This window comes from Amblyomma mixtum, chromosome 3 (assembly GCF_055824585.1).
Source record: "Amblyomma mixtum isolate Tamu chromosome 3, ASM5582458v1, whole genome shotgun sequence".
Lineage (NCBI taxonomy): Eukaryota > Metazoa > Arthropoda > Arachnida > Ixodida > Ixodidae > Amblyomma > Amblyomma mixtum.
In genome coordinates, this window is record NC_143014.1 from 303,593,941 (window position 1) to 303,617,716 (window position 23,776).

Sequence of the window (23,776 nt, forward strand, 5' to 3'; positions counted from 1 at the left end):
GCTGCTCCTGAACGGAAATTTATGCCCATTGCAAGTAGTCTGAGCCAAATTTAGCTGAGCGCTATTGTCGGCTGGGCAACACTGCGCACTCGCTACGAAACGGACGCAACCGCATTCGCATCGACAGTTGAGTTCGCGTGGTTGTCGGCTCGGCTGTCACGAAACGCCTGTACAAGCATGTGTAAAAATAAGGAATTTTAGCTAATATCTGGTAATATAACTTCAGCTCGGCCAGTATTTGTAGCTTACCTTGCATAGTAAGCTGTATTTATTGTACGGACATTGAGATGCCAGGTTCACTCGCATAATTTGGGCATTTCAATAATTTAGGGCTCCAAAAAGAGACGCGGAGATTTCTTGAACACATACTAAAAAAACTCCATCAAGGTCATAATGCACAGACGTTGACCCCCCACTTGCACCCCTCGCGGGTCAAAAAAAAAAATCCATATTCAGGTCGACACAACAACTGTCCCCGCGGGATATGAGGCCGCATGCGGAGCTCTAAGCAATAAATGTGCAATGATACAATCGCAGAGCCAGCAGTCAGGAGCCAGCGGAGATAAACGGCGCTAAAACTGCGTCCTCGCGATAGGCCCGGCTGACTAGCAGCAAATCGAACCGTGTTTAGGATTCCGGACACCTTGTCCTGGAAAGCAACCGCCATCATGAGTGGGCCGGGTAAACAGCACGCGAATGTAATTTTCTTTGCCGGAGCTAATTTAACAAACTAGTTACGAACGTCTTACACGTGGAGCTGCCAGGGAATGGGCGCTACCCGTCGTGCTCGCACCTCGCACGCAGCAGTTATGACATTGCTTTGGCTTGGCCTGGCCAATTACGTGGTTGCATATGTTTCTCTATGGTTACATCTTCACAGCGGTATTAGCATCAGGGTAGCGTGGTCGGGCCGGAGAAGGGATGAGGAAGGCAGGAGACGGGGTTACGAGGAGAAAACAAGGAGGGACAGCTTTATACAGGAATATTTACATTATTTACAAAAAGGATAACTCAGCGTCGCCACCACGTCGCGGCTGTTTCTGCCGCTGCTGCTGCCAGCCCCCGCCGCATCTTTGGCCTTCGCCGGTCAGGGAAGTTCGCTACCTTAATCCACTTAGGCAGGAAGGGTGGGGGGCATCTCAAACACTACAGTGGCCGTGGCCGGCGTCCCCTCGCTGCTTGCACCTTTCACAGCCGTACGCGGTAACGCGTTCGCACCGATCTACAGCCTGCCTAACGTGCACCCGCGTGCACGCTGGTGCATTTTTTTTCATATATATTAGGGTAATAAATTCTGGGTGTGCATTTACGCGAGGGCGCAAGTTATGCGAGTAAATAGGGTAAGTTGGCCCCCTCCTTGTTGGTTTGGCTGCGGCAATTTTCCGAATTTTAAAATCCACCGGTTGGCGGCTATTGATTTTTTTTTCGGTCCTGACATCTTATACTCGAGATTCTGCTGTACTGTTTTAACGGTTTGCTTGTGGCTGTTAAAAGTTATGCAGAACTGAAAGGCTTTAAAACCAAGCAAGTCCTGTCGCTCGAATTCTCGGCGCAGTGTTATGTGACACAATCAGGCGAACAGTGCAGGCCCTTCTTCTTTATACTCCTCACTGGAATGATGCAATTAAGTGGATTGAGTGGGACGAATTTTGTATCAAATCTATTTGTGTACTTGTTTCTGTGGTGAGCGAACTGACACTTGTTGCTGGTTTTGTTTTTAATCTTTAACGGTAAGGTCTTTGTATTTTATATGGCAGTAGCTAGCTAGTTCTAGTCAACTTTGCTTGTAGTCATTATATATACTGCAAGCTAATTACCACCTGTGATTCATTTTTCACTTGTTTTCTCTTATACATACAGTAGTAAACCAGCCTGAAACAGTTTACCTCCATTGTCTTGGCTAATACTTTACCACTAGTGTCATAGCCATATATGTGGTGTTTTTGCAGTCAAGTGCTCTGGATTTGTTTAATACAAATAAAACTGTCCCCATTATGTTGTTTTTTTTTCTGAACTGAAATTGATAACAGCTAATGTAATGCAGCTACTGCTTATAGTAGGTGCCACATTCTTTTTTTTTTCATGAACCCTAGCGAATATCTTCGAAACAATTGTTTAATTCATTCTGGCCTGTGGGATCCCTTGATCAATATTTATGCAGTTTCTGGACTAGTTTCAAACAAGATTGCTCTCAGTCGCATTTAAATATCGCCAGTCTGCTCGAAATGCTCTGAAATAGCTTACAAATTGCTCCAAACCTGCTCCAAAATTTTACTTTTGCTGCTCCAAACCTGCTCCAAAATAACACTTTTGCAGCTCCCGTGCCTGCTCCAAAAAGCTGGAACCTGCTTCCACCCTTGTCAGGGGTGGAAGTGCTGCGCGAATTGCGCCATGCTGCGCCAATTTGATCTCCTGCGCCAAGCTGCGTCCAAACTGCAATTTACTCCCATTGCAAGTATACAGAGCCAAAGTTAGCCGAGTGTTATTGTCGGCTGGGCAACACTGGGTGCTCGTGACGAAACGGACGCAACCGCATTTGCATCGACAGTTGGGTTCGGTTGTGGTGTGGTCCCTTCTCGTGGCGGTCAGCGCGGCTGTCGCCAAAGGCTTGTGCAAGCATGAGTAAAAGTACTGTTAACTATTATCGGTAATATAACACTAGTGCGGCCGGTATTGGGAAATGACCTCACATAGCAAGCTGTAATTATTGTGCGGACGAGGTACCAGGTTCACTCGCATAATTTGTGCACTTTTTTCAGTAATTTAGGGCTGCTAAAAGAGACGTGGAGATTTCGTGAAACGCGTTGTAAAAAAACTCTATAAAGGTCGTAATATGCCCTACAATATTGCGTGTACGTCGACCCCCCACTTGCACCCCTCGCCGTCGACACAACCTCTGTCCCTGCGGGATGGCATGATGCCGCGTGCGCTGCTCTAAGCAATAAACGCGCAACGATACAATCACAGAGCCAGCAGTCAGGAGCCAGTGGCGATAAACGACGCTAAAACGGCGTCCTCGCGATGGACCTGGCTGACTAACGGCAGACCGAATCGCTGTTGTTTAGGATTTCAGACACCTTGTCGTGGAAAACAGCCGCCAGCGCGAGTGGGCCGGGTCAGAGCCGTAATACACGGCTCTGGGCCAGGTAAACAGCGCGCGAATATAATTTTCTTTACCAGAGCTAATTTAACAAATGAATTACGAACATCTTATACGTGGAGCTGCCAGGGAATGGACACCGGGCTAACTACCTGTCGTGCTAGCACCTCGCACGCAGTTGACATTGCTTTGGCTTGGCCTTGCCAGTTACGTGGTTACATCTTCACAGTGACGTGGCCGGCGTCCCCTCGCTACTCTCACCTTTCACAGCCACACACCGCAACATGTTTGCGCCAATCTTCCACAGCCTGCCTTGCGTGCACCCGCGTGCACACTGGTGCATTTTTTTTTCATATATGCTTGTGTAATAAATTCTGGGTGCAGATTTACGCGAGGGCGCAAATTATGCGAGTACCTCCTTGTTGGTTTGGCTGCGGTAATATTCCGTATTTTCAAAATCCACCGGTTGGCGGGTATTGATTTTTTTTTTCGGTCCTGACATAGTATATTCGAGATTCTGCTGCACTCTTTTGACAGTTTTGATGAACTGTCCCCATTATGTTGTTTTCTTTTTTTCTGAACTGAAATAATAGCAGCTAATGTACTGCAACTACTGTTTGTAGTAGCTGCCACATGTCTATTTTTTATGAACTCTAGCAAACATCTTCAGAACAGTTGCAGTGCTTTTAATTAATTCTGGCCTGTGGGATCTGTGATCAATATTTATGCAGTTTTTGGACTAGTTGCAAACAAAATTGCTCTCGGTCGCATTTAAATGTCGCCAATCTACTCCAAAACTGCTCCGAAATAGCCTACAAATTGATCCAAAGCTGCCCCAAATTGGGACCTTTGCTGCTCCAAAGCTGCTCCAAAATGGGACTTTTGCTGCTCCCATGCCTGCTCCAAAAAGCTGGAGCCTGCTTCCACCCCTGAAAATGCATTCTCTAAATAATCTTCTTTTGTTTTCCCCACGTTTTCCTCTTCTCCCCATAAGGCATTGAATGATTTTGTAGGGTCTGAATTAAGGTCATGTTTTGAGGGTTAACTGCTGCATTTAAAGCTTCTTGCTGCTTATGTGCAGAGTTCACCCCAGGACAACGAGGGACGGGACAACCAAATTGCCGAGACAGTGCGATTGCTGTCGCCCTTAGTGTGCCAGCGCTGGGACATGCAGTAAGTACTGTCGGAGACAAGTGTACACTTCGGCATGCCCACGGTGCCACACATTGCCCTTCCATTACCGCTCCGTCTTGCTTCGTAACCTCAGTGTTCCTCAACCTTTGATGAAGCCATGTTCCTGCTCGGTATCTGACCGTGTGGTTCTTTTGCCACAAATAGCGTACGAACCGCGGTCAAGTTGCGTGCTGCCAGTGTTGGTCTTGCCTAGTGGCTCGAAAAAGCGAAGGTGAATAGGCACCCTCAGCAAAGGCTGGCGTGTGATATGCAGTGCCTTCATTTACCCATCTGCTTTGCAGGTGGCAGTAACTTTCACGTGGCCTGTTCACGCATCATTGGGGTGAAATGCTCGGAATATAGGTTTTGGGAACCAGCTTTGAGTTTAGTCATTATTAACTCTAGCAAAGACCATCCTGAGTGAATATTGGCTCCATACCCAGGAAGCCTATTGTCTTTTCCGAAATCATAAGATTTAATGTTTTAATCTTCTCCAGAAATGCTCGTTTCAAGCCAATGGTGTCCCAATGTAGCGGCCATTTTCGGCAGCGGAAAGGAGGTGGCATCCAGATTCGGGACTGCCATTCTGATTGGTTTGGTGTACAGCATGCATATTATTCCCTTATACTCACAAAATGGATCCAAAATATTATGACTGAGTATTGAAAGCTTTTCGCATGATACTCACTAAATGGATCCAAAATATTATGACTGAGTATTGAAAGCTTTTCGCATGCCACAAAAACTGGAAAGGAGCACTGAAAGCAAACGAAAACTAATGAGATTAACGCTAGTGGCGAAAAAAAAAAATGCTGACGATTACGTTGGTTCTTAATGCGAAATTTTAGTGCAGCTTATCAGTAGTTTCAGCTTTTCAATAGTTTTGGGCGAAGAATTCGAGCAAGGCATGCATGTACAATTACAAACAACTAGCATTATCCCTCAAGAGACTAGCATATAATAGCTGCATCTTACGGGTACCTGCCTATTTGGCAGAAGCGTTAACTAAAAGAGTGAAGGATAAATTGGGGACAACGTACCAACGTATGGAAAGGATCGCGAGATTTATATCGGGTTATTGCATCATATAACTTTTTTCAGGAGGGTCATCTCATTCAAGAGTTAGTTTTAGTTCCAGTTTAGTGCGGTCATCTCTTTTCCATGGCGCCGTTATTGCCACGTGACAATACCTTCCTGTAAGTATATCTATGTTATGGCAACACTTCCCTTTCATTCCGTCCTCACGTCGACAAAATGGTATAGGCTATGTACCTTATTCAATTTTAATGAAAACTTAATGGGTTCCCGGAAGGCCAAACAAAATTTTACGCTGGTGTGAATGACAACCAGATTAAACAGAATTCATTAAAGGAAAAACACTTCATCTGAGAGGGCCGGAGAAGACCCCCCTGTATTAAATCGGAATGGTGGAGTTATAGCGAAAGGGAAAAGTGCTCTTAGATGCAGGAGAGGTCTGGGATGAAGTTTCCGACAACGTGTTTTGGTCGAATGATCCTGATAATCTGTATCTCTTTCAGGCCTTAGCGGAGGACAAGTAGCATGGCTACACGGGCCTCAGTACGCGCTTGCCAGCCCGAAGATAGCCAGTGGCATCCCACCCACACCTCACGATTGCCGGAGCAGGTAATACAGTCACTATCATTGTAGCAGAGGGTACTGAGGCTCTTCCCGAAGGGTAATCGCGCCACAGATTTGAACGCTTTTATAGACTTGAACTTTTCCTTATTTTGAACCATGGTACTGTAAGAGTGATTGGCCATACGTGTTTCCGTTAACTGGTAAATGGACCTTTTTTTGTGTCATATTTAGTGTTATGGGTAGAAATCACAAGCACGCCTAACCATAATGAGTGATTATTACAAATTTCCGTATCGTTTGAAATGGAGACAATCAGTTAAAGGGTCCCTGAAACGGTGTCCATGTAGGCAAAGAGAAGTCGAAGTATTGATAGACATTGAACGATCCATCATCCTACCGCAAAAATTTTTGATCTACCTTGTGCGGAACCAGAGATAATGGATATTAAAAATGACCACCAGCCTTTTCCCTCTCAACTCGTACACCGGAGCGAACCATAAAAAAATAAAGATTACAGGCCGGGACCATGCTCCGCCCACAAATACGTCATCGACGAGATCGGTTTGTTTACTTCCGGTTGACGCGCTCTTTCGCTCGATCGCTCGCTCGCTCGCTCGCTTTCCCACTGTCTGCTATGTTCACCTGTGTCTCGCAACCGTCGCTGCGGCTTCTCTCGTACTATAGACCCCGAGCAGAAGGAACGACTTTTGCGGATGAGTGCCGAAATGGGATTTCAGCCTTAAGGCGGGGACACATTTGCGAAAAGTGTGTGCGATTCGCTGCGGCGCGCCGTTGTGAACGACGTCGTAACAACCGATCGCAGCCCGTCGCCTGCGTCCAACCTGCTGGATGTCTACGACAAGCCGCGCGCGGAAAACGCAAGGACGGGAAGCGGGAGCCAATACGAGTGCGGAGAGCGGCAGCGTCATGTTGCCGTACAGCGTGCTGCTCGGGGCCGAGCCACGCCGGACCGGCCTGCCAGCCTTGATGCCGGCCACCGGCGACTGAAAAACGCGCTAGTATTGTTTGTTCTCGTCCATAGCAAGCCCTTGGATAGATGCATGTCAAAAATGCATAATTTCTGACGATCGTTGGCCAATGCCGAGTTGCTGGTAAAAGTGATGACTGCGATACAAGCAAATTTCATCCAACAGCCGATTTGGTGCTGCTGCTACTTAGTGCAGTTCGCCTACCGTCTGCTAGCTCCGTTGCTGAAGGCATCGTGGAAATCGAACATATCTTTTATTATGGGACGAGTTCGCAGTAAAGCGATGTGAATAGTAGGCCTTTTATTATAGCGCAGGCAACTTCCGAAGCGCCGTCAGCTGCGGTTTCAATGCGAAACCAGATAGGCCTAGCGACGACTAGGGCAGCCTGGGGCCAGCGCGCAGTTCGTCGCGCGGCGTTGCCGCAGGCGGTGTCGTTGCCGAAAGATCCACTTTTGCACAGACATATTTTCGTTGCTCGAATCTAGGAAGCATCCTCGCTGGTATCATGGCTGTTTTGCATTTTCTTGTGCGAACGTGATGTACGCCGAGCATGCCGGCCGGCCGGCCAGCCTGGATCCCGTCTGCCGGCGACATAAAAACGAGCTAAAGTGTGTTCTTGACGTAAATAATAAACCCTGGGATAAGAAATGTGAAAAATGTGTCATTTTTGAGGATCGCTGACCAATACTGAGCTGCTGGTAAAGGTAACGACTGTGATACGAGCAAATTTCTTGCCACAACCGTCTCGCAGCTGCCGCTGGTCCGACGTGGGGTCCGGCTCGCCTGGCGCCCGCTCGCTTCGCTGCAGAAGGAGTCGCGGAAAGTGACCATACTATTATTTTATTGTGAGATGATGCTGTTGACTGCAAAGCGATGTGTAGAGTAAACCTTGTATTATAGCTCAGGCGACTTCCGAAGCGCCGGCCGCTGCAGCTTCGATGCCAAAGAGGCAATAGGCCTAGCGACGACCACGGCAGCCAGGCAGCAGCAGAGCTCGTCGCCCTGAGCGCCCGCGAGCGGTGCCGTTGCCGAAAGCTCGCAACATAAGCAGGCGTGCTTTGTCGCTGCTCGAGAAGTATTTCTGATAACAAGGCGATCTTTCCTTGTGATATTTATACACCATCCCAAGCAGCGCTCAGGCATTGCTGCACGGCGGCGAAGTGCGACACGTTTTGTGAGCGGAGCTTGGGTAGGGCGGCGCAGCGATGCTCACCGCTCCGTGTCTCCCTGCTTGTAGTGGGGCGGCAGTTCGCAAGCGACGATCGGTGCAGCGCGTCGGCCAAGCTTTTAAGGAGACGCCGTTCAGAAATCGAGCGCTGAATCCTGACGACGACGACGGCTCGCTCACTTCCATCTTTCGGCAGACAGTGCCGAAGGGCAACATCTTGCCGAACCCTGGCTTTGCAACCAACGACACAGCACGGCCGGTCCATTTTGATTGCGCATGCGACGGAGGTCGCGACAGAAATCAGTAGTGCGGTGACTCCAAATCGCACCTCGATTCTCGATTCGGTTCGACGGCGGCGCCGGCGGAGTGACACAAGCGGCACGAGCAGACGAAAACATTGTAAACCGGAAGTGCAGTACTAATTTCTGACACCAAACACACAATAACTGCGTAAACATGCATATAAACGACAACTCTGCTTGCTGAAATGCGAAATGTTTCCGAAAAGAGTAAGAGTGTGAAGTATCTAGAGCTTCTAGTTTGTTAAATGCGTGATTTCACGTTGGCACCGCGAACCAATCATAGGCCAGCACTTGTGACGTAAAGAGTACAAACTGACGTAATGAGTACGGATTCGGGCGGAAGTTCACCGCCGCTGGTCGCCGCGAGGCTCGGGAGAGGTAGTTTTTGAAAATGTATTGTAAATTATCTACTCGCCTTTGATGTATTGTACGCGGCATGAACGTTCAGTGGCCTACGCTCTACATAACGCAAGTATTTGTTTGCCAACCTCAGACACCCCTTTCAGGGACCCTTTAAGAGGATTACGTGAAGAAAATTGTTTTTACTGTGAAAAATAAATCGCTGTTCGAATGCAATAGACCTGAAGAGGGCATTATTCACACCTCTAATTTTTCCAGTAGAACAGTTGGGTCCAAATTGGTTTTACATGTGCAAAGCGATGGTTTGCAATGGTATGCGATATGAGAATGAAAGAGAGAGAAGCAAATAATTTTTAATATAGGAAGATGAAAACGCCTTCAGCTTTGAGACCATAGCCTGCTAGTGCCAGCTTAGGGCTTAAGTTGTCAGCTTGTGGCTTGGAGTCAAAACTTTTTCTGGTGTAACACGAAAACATTAAGTGGTGTACTTAATTTTGGGAATGTGTGTTCGGAGCGGAAAATAGGCGAGTAAAAGTTTTTTTGACAGCATAAATGCTGTGATACAGCATCCTTTAATGAATATTCATGGTAAGCACCACTTTTGTGCATAATACGATAATCTTTTGACTTGTATCTTAATGAATTGCAGCTGGATATGGCCCTCCATTTACTACATTTTTTAATGATAGAACTTTGGTGTGGGGTGAACTAACATTCGGAATTTCAAGTGCGTATACAATATATGTGTTGCATGGTTGAAAATCATTTGGATGAATTTGTATTTGAGAACTTGCATCTTTCCATATTCCATATTGATATTTCCATCTCCATATTTCTATCTATAGTGCTTTCGTCACGTGGGTGTTTCGTCTTCCAGCCGATGACACTGGAAGAGTTCCTGGTGAGGTCACAAGTTCATTCATAGAAGCACTAGGAATGCTCATTCAATTTATATCACATGAAACTGCACAGAAAACACCACCAAACAACTGTTAGGTCAATAGAAAAAGCATGCATTGGCACATAATGTATGCATGCGTAATTGCAGGAGCATCCAAAACAGGATTGAACAATGGTGTAATCAGTTGGAATGATAGAAAACTTATGTCAATGCAGGAATGATATAATTTGATTACAAAGCGTTCGCTCCATGTAGGCACCTCAACTTATTTAAGTAACCTTTGAAAGATGGAAGCTCTTTATGGAGAACATGTTGAAAGCAGACTTCTATCAGCAAGGTTTTCCTTATTTTGAACGGTGATACTGAAGCAGTGATTGGCCATGCGTGTTTGCGTTAACTGGCAAATTAACATTTTTTTAGTGTCATTTTTATTGTTATGGGTAGGCATCACGAGCAGGCATAATCATAATGAGTTATTATTACAAATTTCCGTATCGTTTGAAATGGAGACAATCAGTTAAGAGGATTAGGTGAAGAAAAGTATATTTACCCTGAAAAATAAATCACTGTTCGAATGCAATAGGCCTGAAGAGGGCATTATTCACACCTCTAATTTTTCCAGTCAAAGAGTTGGGTCCTAATTGGATTTAGATGGGCAAAGCCATGGTTTGCAATGGTATGCGATATGAGAATGAGAGACAGAAGCAAATGATTTTTAATAGAGGAAGTCCTTTTCATCCAGCATTGCTCTTAGATGATAATGCCATTGTTAACATTCCTTCTAAACTTAGCTTTTTAAAAGAAGCAGGCATACTGGAAAAACTATAATTATTGAACCACTGGCTCACTCTATTGCATGATACACCTCAGCCACTTTCTCATTCATGTGGAGAAGGCTGAGGTTTTTATTTTATTGGTTGGGATCCTCTACATCCTTGGTCAGCCAAGGATGGCCGCTGAGGCTACCTGACTTTTTTAAAGCTTTTACCATTAGCCATTCCTACATCTCGTCTTCTCCGTTATTACTAGGTAGTTAAACTTTTTAGGCCCTTTACACCACTGATCACTTTGCGACAGTCTTTGGCTGGACAAGGAGTACGAGGATGCTGAAAGATAAGTTAAAAAACTCCGCCGTATTTTCAGCGGTGAGCAGACTGAGGTTGGTGAAAATCGATGGTTTAGGAAAGGAAAAATGCCGGAGGCTCGCATGTCGATGAACCCCCAAACTGTGCCGCCATCGAAAGGGAGGAGGTGCAAGTGAAAGAATTAAGTGATAGAGTGGTGCTGTAGTGGAGTGCTCCACAATAATTTCAACTGCTTGGGAATCTTTAATATGCTCTTACATCATACAGCACAGGTGCGCCTTTGCTTTCTACCTCCATATATTGAAATAAATAAATATGGTCGATAACATTGATTAACCGAGAAACAAGGGTGGAGCCCGTCAGAACGCAGCAGGTCAATCACGCCTGATGGCCAGGAGCTTATGTGCCTTGGCGACCCTGTCAGCTGGCTAACGGCACCGTTCCTTTGGCGTTGCAAGGCCTTACCTGCTTCACATCGAACCCGCAACGGACAGTGCTTAGGACGAAGTCGCTGCCGATCATGTTTAATCCTTGTTGCCAGTAAACTATATGAATATTCGCTTGCTCAAAAAAAAATACTGACGATTACGTCGGTTCTTAATGCGAAATTTTAGTGCAGCTTATCAGTAGTTTCAGCTTTTCAGTAGTTTTGGGCGAAGAATTCGAGCAAGGCATGCATGTACAATTACAAACAACTAGCATTATCCCTCAAGAGACTAGCATATAATAGCTGCATCTTACGGGTACCTGCCTATTTGGCAGAAGCGTTAACTAAAAGAGTGAAGGATAAATTGGGGACAACGTACCAACGTATGGAAAGGATCGTGAGATTTATATCGGGTTATTGCATCATATAACTTTTTTCAGGAGGGTTATCTCATTCAAGAGTTAGTTTTAGTTCCAGTTTAGTGCGGTCATCTCTTTTCCATGGCGCCGTTATTGCCACGTGACAATACCTTCCTGTAAGTATATCTATCTTATGGCAACACTTCCCTTTCATTCCGTCCTCACGTCGACGAAATGGTATAGGCTATGTACCTTATTCAATTTTAATGAAAACTTAATGGGTGCCCGGAAGGCCAAACAAAATTTTACACTGGTGTGAATGACAACCAGATTAAACAGAATTCATTAAAGGAAGAACACTTCATCTGAGAGGGCTGGAGAAGACCCCCCTGTATTAAATCGGAATGGTGCAGTTATAGCGAAAGGGAAAAGTGCTCTTAGATGCAGGAGAGGTCTGGGATGAAGTTTCCGACGTGTTTTGGTCGAATGATCCTGATAATCTGTATCTCTTTCAGGCCTTAGCGGAGGACAAGTACCATGGCTACACGGGCCTCAGTACGCGCTTCCCAGCCCGAAGATAGCCAGCGGCATCCCACCCACACCTCACGATTGCCGGAGCAGGTAATACAGTCACTATCATTGTAGCAGAGGGTACTGAGGCTCTTCCCGAAGGGTAATCGCGCCACAGACTTGAACGCTTTTATAGACTTGAACAGACTTGAACGTTTTCCTTATTTTGAACCATGGTTCTGTAAGAGTGCTTGGCCATACGTGTTCCCGTTAACTGGTAAATGGACCTTTTTTTTGTGTCATATTTAGTGTTATGGGTAGAAATCACAAGCACGCCTAACCATAATGAGTGATTATTACAAATTTCCGGATCGTTTGAAATGGAGACAATCAGTTAAGAGGATTACGTGAAGAAAAGTGTTTTTACCCTGAAAAATAAATCGCTGTTCGAATGCAATAGACCTGAAGAGGGCATTATTCACACCTCTAATTTTTCCAGTCGAACTGTTGGGTTTTAGATGTGCAAAGCGATGGTTTGCAGTGGTATGCGATATGAGAATGAAAGAGAGAGAAGCAAATGATTTTTAATATAGGAAGATGAAAACGCCTTCAGCTTTGAGACCATAGCCTGCTAGCGCCAGCTTAGAGCTTAAGTTGTCAACTTGTGGCTTGGAGTCAGAACTTCTGTCTGGTGTAACGCGAAAACACTTAGTGGTGTATTTAATTTTGGGAAGGTGTGTTCGGAGCGGAAAGTATGCGAGTAAAAGTTTCTTTGACTGCATAAATGCCGTGATACAGCATCCTTTAATGAATATTCATGGTAAGCACCACTTTTGTGCATAATACGATAATCTTTTCACTTGTATCTTAATGAATTGCAGCTGGATATGGCCCTCCATTTTCACTGCATTTTTTAATGATAGAACTTTGGTGTGGGGTGAACTAACATTCGGAATTTCAAGTGCGTATGCAATATATGTGTTGAATGCTTGAAAATCATTTGAATTAATTTATATTTGAGAACTTACATCTTTCCATATTCCATATTGATATTTCCATCTCCATATTTCTGTCTACAGTGCTTTCGTCACGTGGGTGTTCTGTCGTCTTCCGGACGACGACACTGGATGATTTCCAGGTGAGGTCACAAGTTCATTTATAGAAGCACTAGAAATGCTCATTCAATTTATTTCATCATGAAACTGCACAGAAAACACCACCAAACAACTGTTGGGTCAATAGTGAAAGCATGCGTTGGCACATAAGGTATGCATGCATAATTGCTGCAGCATCCAAAACAGGATGGAACTATGGTGTAATCAGTTGGAATGATAGAAAAGGTACATCAAAGCAGGAATCATATAATTTGATTACAAAGCGTTGGCTCCATGTAGGCACCTCAACTTATTTAAGTTACCTTTGAAAGATGGAACCTTTTTATGATGAACACCATGTTGAAAGCAGACTTCTATTGGCAAGGTTTTCGGTATTTTGAACTGTGATACTGAAACAGTAATTGGCCATACGTGTTTCCGTTAACTGGTAAATTGGCCTTTTTTTGGGTCATATTTAGGGTTATGGGTAGAAATCACAAGCACGCCTAACCATAACGAGTGATTATTACAAATTTCCATATCGTTTGAAATGGAGGCAATCAGTCAAGAGAATTACGTGAAGAGAAGTATTTTCACCCTGAAAAATAGATCACTGTTCGAATGCAATAGACCTGAAGAGGGCATTATTCACACCGCTAATTTTTCCACTCGAACAGTTGGGTCCAAATATTTTTAAATGTGCAAAGCCATGGTTTGCAATGGTATGCGGTATGAGAATGAAGGAGAGAGAAGCAAATGATTTTTAACACGGGAAGATGAAAACGCCTTCAGCTTTGAGACCATAGCCTGCTAGTGCCAGCCAGCTTAGGGGCTTAAGTTATCAGCGTGTTGCTTGGAGTCAGAATTGCTGTCTAGTGTAATGCAAAAACATTTAATTGTGTACTTAATTTTGGGTAGGTGTGTTCGGAGCTCAAAATATGTGAGTCAGTTTTTTTTGGGGCTGCATAAATGCCCTGATACAGCATCCTTTAATTATTAGTCAAACTAAGCACCACTTGTGTGCATAATATGATAAACTTTTGACAGATATTGTAATGAATATCGGCTGGATGTGGCCTCCATTTTCACTACATTTTTTAATGACAGAACTTTGGTGTGAGGTGAGGTAATATTTGTAATTTCAAGTGCGTATGCAGTATGTGTGTTGCATGGTTGAAAATTATTTGAATCTATATTTGAGAACTTCCATCTTTCCATATTCATATTTCCATCTCCATAGTTCCGTCTGGAATGCATTCGTCACGTGGGTGCCTGGTATCCTTCCTGTGGAGGACATAGGAAGTTCCCAAGGTGAGGTTGCAAGCTCATTTCCAGTGAAGCACCAGAAATGCTCATTCAATTTATTTCATCATGATACTGCACAGGAAACACCAGCACACAACTTTTGGGTCAATAGTGAAAGCATGCATTGGCACATAAGGTATGCATGCATAATTGCTGCAGCATCCAAAACAGGATTGAACTATGGTGTAATCAGTTGGAATGATAGAAAATGTACATCAAAGCAGGAATCATATAATTTGATTACAAAGCGTTGGCTCCATGTAGGCACCTCAACTTATTTAAGTAACTTTTGAAAGATGGAACCTTTTTATGATGAACACCATGTTGAAAGCAGACTTCTATTGGCAAGGTTTTCGTTATTTTGAACTGTGATACTGAAACAGTAATTGGCCATACGTGTTTCCGTTAACTGGTAAATTGGCCTTTTTTTGGGTCATTTTAGGGTTATGGGTAGAAATCACAAGCACGCCTAACCATAATGAGTGATTATTACAAATTTCCATATCGTTTGAAATGGAGACAATCAGTCAAGAGAATTACGTGAAGAGAAGTATTTTCACCCTGAAAAATAGATCACTGTTCGAATGCAATAGACCTGAAGAGGGCATTATTCACACCGCTAATTTTTCCAATCGAACAGTTGGGTCCAAATATTTTTAAATGTGCAAAGCCATGGTTTGCAATGGTATGCGGTATGACAATGAAGGAGAGAGAAGCAAATGATTATTAACACGGGAAGATGAAAACGCCTTCAGCTTTGAGACCATAGCCTGCTAGTACCAGCTTAGGGGCTTAAGTTATCAGCATGTGGCCTGGAGTCAAATCTGCTGTCTAGTGTAACGCGAAAACATTTAAACTTCAGGATCTTGTTGACTGAAGTAGAATGTTTGTGGTAGTGTCGCCTAAAGAAGCTGTTTTTAGTGTGGAATTAGTGATTAGGTTGGTGCATAAAGTGGTCCTTTCGGTCTTTGCAAATTCTGAAACTCTGTAGTGACAGTAGAAAGATACAGGGCTGAGCAACTGCTTATTATTCACAAAATTCCACTGCAACTTGTCACGTTTGTTGACCATACTTAAAGAAATTTATTGGCCCCGTCTGCTCAGTCAAAGGGTGCAGTGTCTGTATGGGCTTTACCAGGCTTTTTGGCGCATCACTAATTGAAACATGCAATGCTTAGTCACTATTTTTCTGCACCAAACTCGAAGCCTGCCTCAGTGCAAGCAGTGGTGAGTGTACTAACTACTGATCAGCGATGTTGCTGGAGGACATCAGGTGTACAAGCTTGTAAAACATCTCATCTGTAATAATCGTCTACTCCTGTCGAGCTTGACCTCCAATCTGCACTCGGAATATAGTAGGATGCATCTCGAGAACGAAGTAGCAATTGGCCCTCAAAGGAGGCTCTCCAACCAGAGATGTTAGCTTATTGTTTTGACACTGTGGTCAAATAGCTTGTGCCTGCTACCCACCTGCAGTGCTATGCTAGCATGTGCCGGTTAGTTGGCCATGATGTCATGACAGTAGGTCAATATCATTTGTTGGAAGGGGCCTCCACTGAGGGCTGTTTGCTTCTTCGTTCTGCAGTTGTATCTGTGAAGATTTCGCATAAGATTCTGTATCGTTGTTTTGTTCTTAATGTGTTCGGTGGGCATAGAGGTGTGAGTTGTGAGATGTTTTGGCATTAGGTGAGCATCTGGAGCTTGCTGGAGGAGCAGAAAAGAAAATCACTTCACGCCTCACTGCTCAGTGATTCACTGGAGAGGCAAAACAGCAGAGACTAGGTAGGAAAGAAGTAGAAACGGGCCTCTGTCCCTATGCTGTGGAGGGTGGGTTTTTGGCCGTTGGGCCAGAGGTTTGGAGGGGTGAAAAGGGGGAGCTGGAGAGACTGTGCAGGGTAACTACGGCTCAGGAGCCCACTCCCCACAGCACGGCAACAAAAGTCCTTCCCTTTCCTGTCTAGTTTCGGCTAAACTGCCAAAAAGTTGTCCCCAAGTATAGTAGTGCATGCTATTTTACTGGTTTTGGCACCTTTGGCTCTATATAATTCAGGGGTGGAAGTGCTGCGCCAATTGCACCATGCTGCGCCAATTTGATCTCCTGCGCCAAGCTGCTCCTGAACGGAAATTTATGCCTATTGCAAGTAGTCTGAGCCAAATTTAGCTGAGCGCTATTGTCGGCTGGGCAACACTGGGCACTCACTACGAAACGGACGCAACCGCATTCGCATCGACAGTTGAGTTCGCGTTGTTGTCGGCGCGGCTGTCACGAAACGCCTGTACAAGCATGAGTAAAAATAAGGAATTTTAGCTAATATCTGCTAATATAACTTCAGCTCGGCCAGTATTTGTAGCTTACCTTGCATAGTAAGCTGTATTTATTGTATGGACATTGAGATGCCAGGTTCACTCGCATAATTTGGGCATTTCAATAATTTAGGGCTCCAAAAAGAGGCGCGGAGATTTCTCGAACACATACTTAAAAAACTCCATCAAGGTCATAATGCACAGACGTTGAGCCCCCACTTGCACCCCTCGCGGGTCAAAAAAAAAATACATATTCAGGTCGACACAACCCCTGTCCCCGCGGGATATGAGGCCACATGCGGAGCTCTAAGCAATAAACGTGCAATGATACAATCGCAGAGCCAGCAGTCAGGAGCCAGCGGAGGTAAACGGCGCTAAAACTGCGTCCTCGCGATAGGCCCGGCTGACTAGCAGCAAATCGAACCGTGTTTAGGATTCCGGACACCTTGTCCTGGAAAGCAACCGCCATCACGAGTGGGCCGGGTAAACAGCGCGCGAATGTAATTTTCTTTGCCGGAGCTAATTTAACTAAACTAGTTTCGAACGTCTTACACGTGGAGCTGCCAGGGAATGGGCGCTACCCGTCGTGCTCGCACCTCGCACGCAGCAGTTATGACATTGCTTTGGCTTGGCCTGGCCCATTACGTGGTTGCATATGTTTCTCTGTGGTTACATCTTCACAGTGGTATTAGCATCAGGGTAGCGTGGTCGGGCCGGAGAAGGGATGAGGAAGGCAGGAGACGGGGTTACGAGGAGAACACAAGGAGGGACAGCTTTATACAGGAATATTTACATTATTTACAAAAAGGATAACTGAGCGTCGCCACCACGTCGCGGCTGTTTCTGCCGCTGCTGCTGCCAGCCCCCGCCGCATCTTTGGCCTTCGCCGGTCAGGGAAGTTCGCTACCTTAATCCACTTAGGCAGGAAGGGTGGGGGGCATCCCAAACACTACAGTGGCCGTGGCCGGCGTCCCCTCGCTGCTTGCACCTTTCACAGCCGTACGCGGTAACGCGTTCGCACCGATCTACAGCCTGCCTAACGTGCACCCGCGTGCACGCTGGTGCATTTTTTTTTCATATATGTTAGGGTAATAAATTCTGGGTGCGCATTTACGCGAGGGCGCAAGTTATGCGAGTAAATAGGGTAAGTTGACCCCCTCCTTGTTGGTTTGGCTGCGGCAATTTTCCGAATTTTAAAATCCACCGGTTGGCGGCTATTGATTTTTTTTTCGGTCCTGACATCTTATACTCGAGATTCTGCTGCACTGTTTTAACGGTTTGCTTGTGGCTGTTAAAAGTTATGCAGAACTGAAAGGCTTTAAAACCAAGCAAGTCCTGTCGCTCGAATTCTCGGCGCAGTGTTATGTGACACAATCAGGCGAACAGTGCAGGCCCTTCTTCTTTATACTCCTCACTGGAATGATGCAATTAAGTGGATTGAGTGGGACGAATATTGTATCAAATCTATTTGTGTACTTGTTTCTGTGGTGAGCGAACTGACACTTGTTGCTGGTTTTGTTTTTAATCTTTAACGGTAAGTTCTTTGTATTTTATATGGCAGAAGCTAGTTCTAGTCAACTTTCCTTGTTGTCATTATATATACTGCAAGCTAATTACCACCTGTGATTCATTTTTCACTTGTTTTCTCTTATACATACAATAGTAAACCAGCCTGAAACAGTTTACCTCCATTGTCTCGGCTAATATTTTACCACTATTGTCATAGCCATATATGTGGTGTTTTTGCAGTCAAGTGCTCTGGATTTGTTTAGTACAAATAAAACTGTCCCCATTATGTTTTTTTTTTCTGAACTGAAATTGATAACAGCTAATGTAATGCAGCTACTGCTTATAGTAGGTGCCACATTCTTTTTTTTTTTCATGAACCCTAGCGAATATCTTCGAAACAATTGTTTAATTCATTCTGGCGTGTGGGATCCCTTGATCAATATTTATGCAGTTTTTGGACTAGTTTCAAACAAGATTGCTCTCAGTCGCATTTAAATGTCACCAATCTGCTCCAAAACTGCTCCGAAATAGCCTACAAATTGGTCCAAAGCTGCTCCAAAATGGGACCTTTGCTGCTCCAAAGCTGCTCCAAAATGGGACCTTTGCTGCTCCCATGCCTGCTCCAAAAAGCTGGAGCCTGCTTCCACCCCTGAAAATGCCTTCTCTAAATAATCTTCTTTTGTTTTCCCCACGTTTTCCTCTTCTCCCCATAAGGCATTGAATGATTTTGTAGGGTCTGAATTAAGGTCATGTTTTGAGGGTTAACTGCTGCATTTAAAGCTTCTTCCTGCTTATGTGCAGAGTACACCCCAGGACAACGAGGGACGGTACAACCAAATTGCAGGGACAGTGCGATTGCTGTCGCCCTTAAGTGTGCCAGCGCTGGGACATGCAGTAAGTAATGTCGGAGACAAGTGTACACTTCGGCATGCCCACGGTGCCACACATTGCCCTTCCATTACCGCTCCGTCTTGCTTCGTAACCTCAGTGTTCCTCAACCTTTGCTGAAGCCATGTTCCTGCTCGGTATCTTACCGTGTGGTTCTTTTGCCCACAAATAGCGTACGAACCGCGGTCAAGTTGCGTGCTGCCAGTGTTGGTCTTGCCAAGTGGCTCGAAGAAGCGAAGGTGAATAGGCACCCTTAGCAAAGGCTGGCGTGTGATATGCAGTGCCTTCATTTACCCATCTGCTTTGCAGGTGGCAGTAACTTTCACGTGGCCTGTTCACGCATCATTGGGGTGAAATGCTCGGAATATAGGTTTTGGGAACCAGCTTTGAGTTTAGTCATTATTAACTCTAGCAAAGACCGTCCTGAGTGAATATTGGCTCCATACCCAGGAAGCCTATTGTCTTTTCCGAAATCATAAGATTTAATGTTTTAATCTTCTCCAGAAATGCTCGTTTCAAGCCAATGGTGTCCCAACGTAGCGGCCATTTTCGGCAGCGGAAAGGAGGTGGCATCCAGATTCGAGACTGCCATTCTGATTGGTTTGGTGTACAGCATGCATATTATTCCCTTATACTCACAAAATGGATCCAAAATATTATGACTGAGTATTGAAAGCTTTTCGCATGATACTCACAAAATGGATCCAAAATATTATGACTCTGAGTATTGAAAGCTTTTCGCATGCCACAAAAACTGGAAAGGAGCAGTGAAAGCAAACGAAAACTAATGAGATTAACGGTAGCGGCGAAAAAAAAAAATGCTGACGATTACGTCGGTTCTTAATGAGAAATTTTAGTGCAGCTTATCAGTAGTTTCAGCTTTTCAATAGTTTTGGGCGAAGAATTCGAGCAAGGCATGCATGTACAATTACAAACAACTAGCATTATCCCTCAAGAGACTAGCATATAATAGCTGCATCTTACGGGTACCTGCCTATTTGGCAGAAGCGTTAACTAAAAGAGTGAAGGATAAATTGGGGACAACGTACCAACGTATGGAAAGGATCGCGAGATTTATATTGGGTTATTGCATCATATAACTTTTTTCAGGAGGGTCATCGCATTCAAGAGTTAGTTTTAGTTCCACTTTAGTGCGGTCATCTCTTTTCCATGGCGCCGTTATTGCCACGTGACAATACCTTCCTGTAAGTATATCTATCTTATGGCAACACTTCCCTTTCATTCCGTCCTCACATCGACGAAATGGTATAGGCTATGTACCTTATTCAATTTTAATGAAAACTGAATGGGTGCCCGGAAGGGCAAACAAAATTTTACGCTGGTGTGAATGACAACCAGATTAAACAGAATTCATTAAAGGAAAAACACTTCATCTGAGAGGGCCGGAGAAGACCCCCCTGTATTAAATCGGAATGGTGCAGTTATAGCGAAAGGGAAAAGTGCTCTTGGATGCAGGAGAGGTCTGGGATGAAGTTTCCGACAACGTGTTTTGGTCGAATGATCCTGATAATCTGTATCTCTTTCAGGCCTTAGCGGAGGACAAGTACCATGGCTACACGGGCCTCAGTACGCGCTTCCCAGCCCGAAGATAGCCAGCGGCATCCCACCCACGCCTCACGATTGCCGGAGCAGGTAATACAGTCACTATCATTGTAGCAGAGGGTACTGAGGCTCTTCCCGAAGGGTAATCGCGTCACAGACTTGAACGCTTTTATAGACTTGAACTTTTCCTTATTTTGAACCATGGTACTGTAAGAGTGATTGGCCATACGTGTTTCCGTTAACTGGTAAGTGGACCTTTTTTGTGTCATATTTAGTGTTATGGGTAGAAATCACAAGCACGCCTAACCATAATGAGTGATTATTACAAATTTCCGGATCGTTTGAAATGGAGACAATCAGTTAAGAGGATTACGTGAAGAAAAGTGTTTTTACCCTGAAAAATAAATCGCTGTTCGAATGCAATAGACCTGAATAGGGCATTATTCACACCTCTAATTTTTCCAGTCGAACTGGTGGGTCCAAATTGGTTTTAGATGTGCAAAGCGATGGTTTGCAATGGTATGCGATATGAGAATGAAAGAGAGAAGCAAATGATTTTTAATATAGGAAGATGAAAACGCCTTCAGCTTTGAGACCATAGCCTGCTAGCGCCAGCTTAGAGCTTAAGTTGTGAGCTTGTGGCTTGGAGTCAGAACTTCTGTCTGGTGTAACTCGAAAACATTTAGTGGTGTACTTAATTTTGGGAAGGTGCGTTCGGAGCGGAAAATATGCGAGTAAAAGTTTCTTTGACAGCATAAATGCCGTGATACAGCATCCTTTAATGAATATTCATGGTAAGCACCACTTTTGTGCATAATACGATAATCTTTTGACTTGTATCTTAATGAATTGCAGCTGGATATGGCCCTCCATTTTCACTACATTTTTTAATGGTAGAACTTTGGTGTGGGGTGAACTAACATTCGGAATTTCAAGTTGCTTATGCAATATATGTGTTGAATGGTTGAAAATCATTTGAATGAATTTATATTTGAGAACTTACATCTTTCCATATTCCATAATGATATTTCCATCTCCATATGTCTGTCTACAGTGCTTTCGTCACGTGGGTGTTCTGTCATCTTCCGGACGACGACACTGGATGATTTCCAGGTGAGGTCACAAGTTCATTTATAGAAGCACTAGAAATGCTCATTCAATTTATTTCATCATGAAACTGCACAGAAAACACCACCAAACAACTGTTGGGTCAATAGTGAAAGCATGCGTTGGCACATAAGGTATGCATGCATAATTGCTGCAGCATCCAAAACAGGATGGAACTATGGTGTAATCAGTTGGAATGATAGAAAAGGTACATCAAAGCAGGAATCATATAATTTGATTACAAAGCGTTGGCTCCATGTAGGCACCTCAACTTATTTAAGTTACCTTTGAAAGATGGAACCTTTTTATGATGAACACCATGTTGAAAGCAGACTTCTATTGGCAAGGTTTTCGGTATTTTGAACTGTGATACTGAAACAGTAATTGGCCATACGTGTTTCCGTTAACTGGTAAATTGGCCTTTTTTTAGTCATATTTAGGGTTATGGGTAGAAATCACAAGCACGCCTAACCATCATGAGTGATTATTACAAATTTCCATATCATTTGAAATGGAGACAATCAGTCAAGAGAATTACGTGAAGAGAAGTATTTTCACACTGAAAAATAGATCACTGTTCGAATGCAATAGACCTGAAGAGGGCATTATTCACACCGCTAATTTTTCCACTCGAACAGTTGGGTCCAAATATTTTTAAATGTGCAAAGCCATGGTTTGCAATGGTATGCGGTATGAGAATGAAGGAGAGAGAAGCAAATGATTTTTAACACGGGAAGATGAAAACGCCTTCAGCTTTGAGACCATAGCCTGCTAGTACCAGCTTAGGGGCTTAAGTTAACAGCATTTGGCCTGGAGTCAAATCTGCTGTCTAGTGTAACGCGAAAACATTTAAACTTCAGGATCTTGTTGACTGAAGTAGAATGTTTGTGGTAGTGTCGCCTAAAGAAGCTGTTTTTAGGGTGGAATTAGTGATGAGGTTGCTGCATAAAGTGGTCCTTTCGGTCTTTGCAAATTCTGAAACTCTGTAGTGACAGTAGAAAGATACAGGGCTGAGCAACTGCTTATTATTCACAAGATTCCACTGCAACTTGTCACGTTTGTTGGCCATACTTAAAGAAATTTATTAGCCCCCTCTGCTCAGTCAAAGGGTGCAGTGTCTGTATGGGCTTTACCAGGCTTTTTGACGCATCACTAATTGAAACATGCAATGCTTAGTCACTATTTTTCTGCACCAAACTCGAAGCCTGCCTCAGTGCAAGCAGTGGTGAGTGTACTAACTACTGATCAGCGATGTTGCTGGAGGACATCAGGTGTACAAGCTTGTAAAACATCTCATCTGTAATAATCGTCTACTCCTGTCGAGCTTAACCTCCAATCTGCACTCGGAATATAGTAGGCTGCATCTCGAGAACGAAGTAGCAATTGGCCCTCAAAGGAGGCTCTCCAACCAGAGATGTTAGCTTATTGTTTTGACACTGTGGTCAAATAGCTTGTGCCTGCTACCCACCTGCAGTGCTATGCTAGCATGTGCCGGTTAGTTGGCCATGATGTCATGACAGTAGGTCAATGCCATTTGTTGCAAGGGGCCTCCACTGAGGGCCGTTTGCTTCTTCGTTCTGCAGTTGTATCTGTGAAGATTTCGCATAAGATTCTGTATCGTTGTTTTGTTCTTAATGTGTTCGGTGGGCATAGAGGTGTGAGTTGTGAGATGTTTTGGCGTTAGGTCAGCGGCTGGAGCTTGCTGGAGGAGCAGAAAAGAAAATCACTTCACGTCACACTGCTCAGTGATTCACTGGAGAGGCAAAACAGCAGAGGCTAGGTAGGAAAGAGGTAGAGACGGGCCTCTGTCCCTGTGCTGTGGAGGGTGGGTTTTTGGCCGTTGGTCCAGAGGTTTGGAGGGGTGAAAAGGGGGAGCTGGAGAGACTGTGCAGGGTAACTACGGCTCAGGAGCCCACTCCCCACAGCACGGCAACAAAAGTCCTTCCCTTTCCTGTCTAGTTTCGGCTAAACTGCCAAAAAGTTGTCCCCAAGTATAGTAGTGCATGCTATTTTACTGGTTTTGGCACCTTTGG

General features: G+C 44.5%; 1 protein-coding gene across 1 annotated transcript in view; it reads left to right on the plus strand.

Moving 5' to 3' along the window:
* The window catches only part of LOC149355441 (uncharacterized), a 79,751-nt gene that overhangs the window by 43,793 nt on the left and 12,182 nt on the right, over positions 1-23,776 (plus strand). The window contains exons 12-15 of the mRNA XM_089576113.1: positions 4,182-4,273; positions 11,979-12,084; positions 20,621-20,726; positions 21,691-21,749. Coding sequence (XP_089432239.1) covers positions 4,182-4,273; positions 11,979-12,044 — 158 coding nt within the window. The 3' untranslated portion in view covers positions 12,045-12,084; positions 20,621-20,726; positions 21,691-21,749. The remainder of the gene's footprint in view (positions 1-4,181; positions 4,274-11,978; positions 12,085-20,620; positions 20,727-21,690; positions 21,750-23,776) is intronic.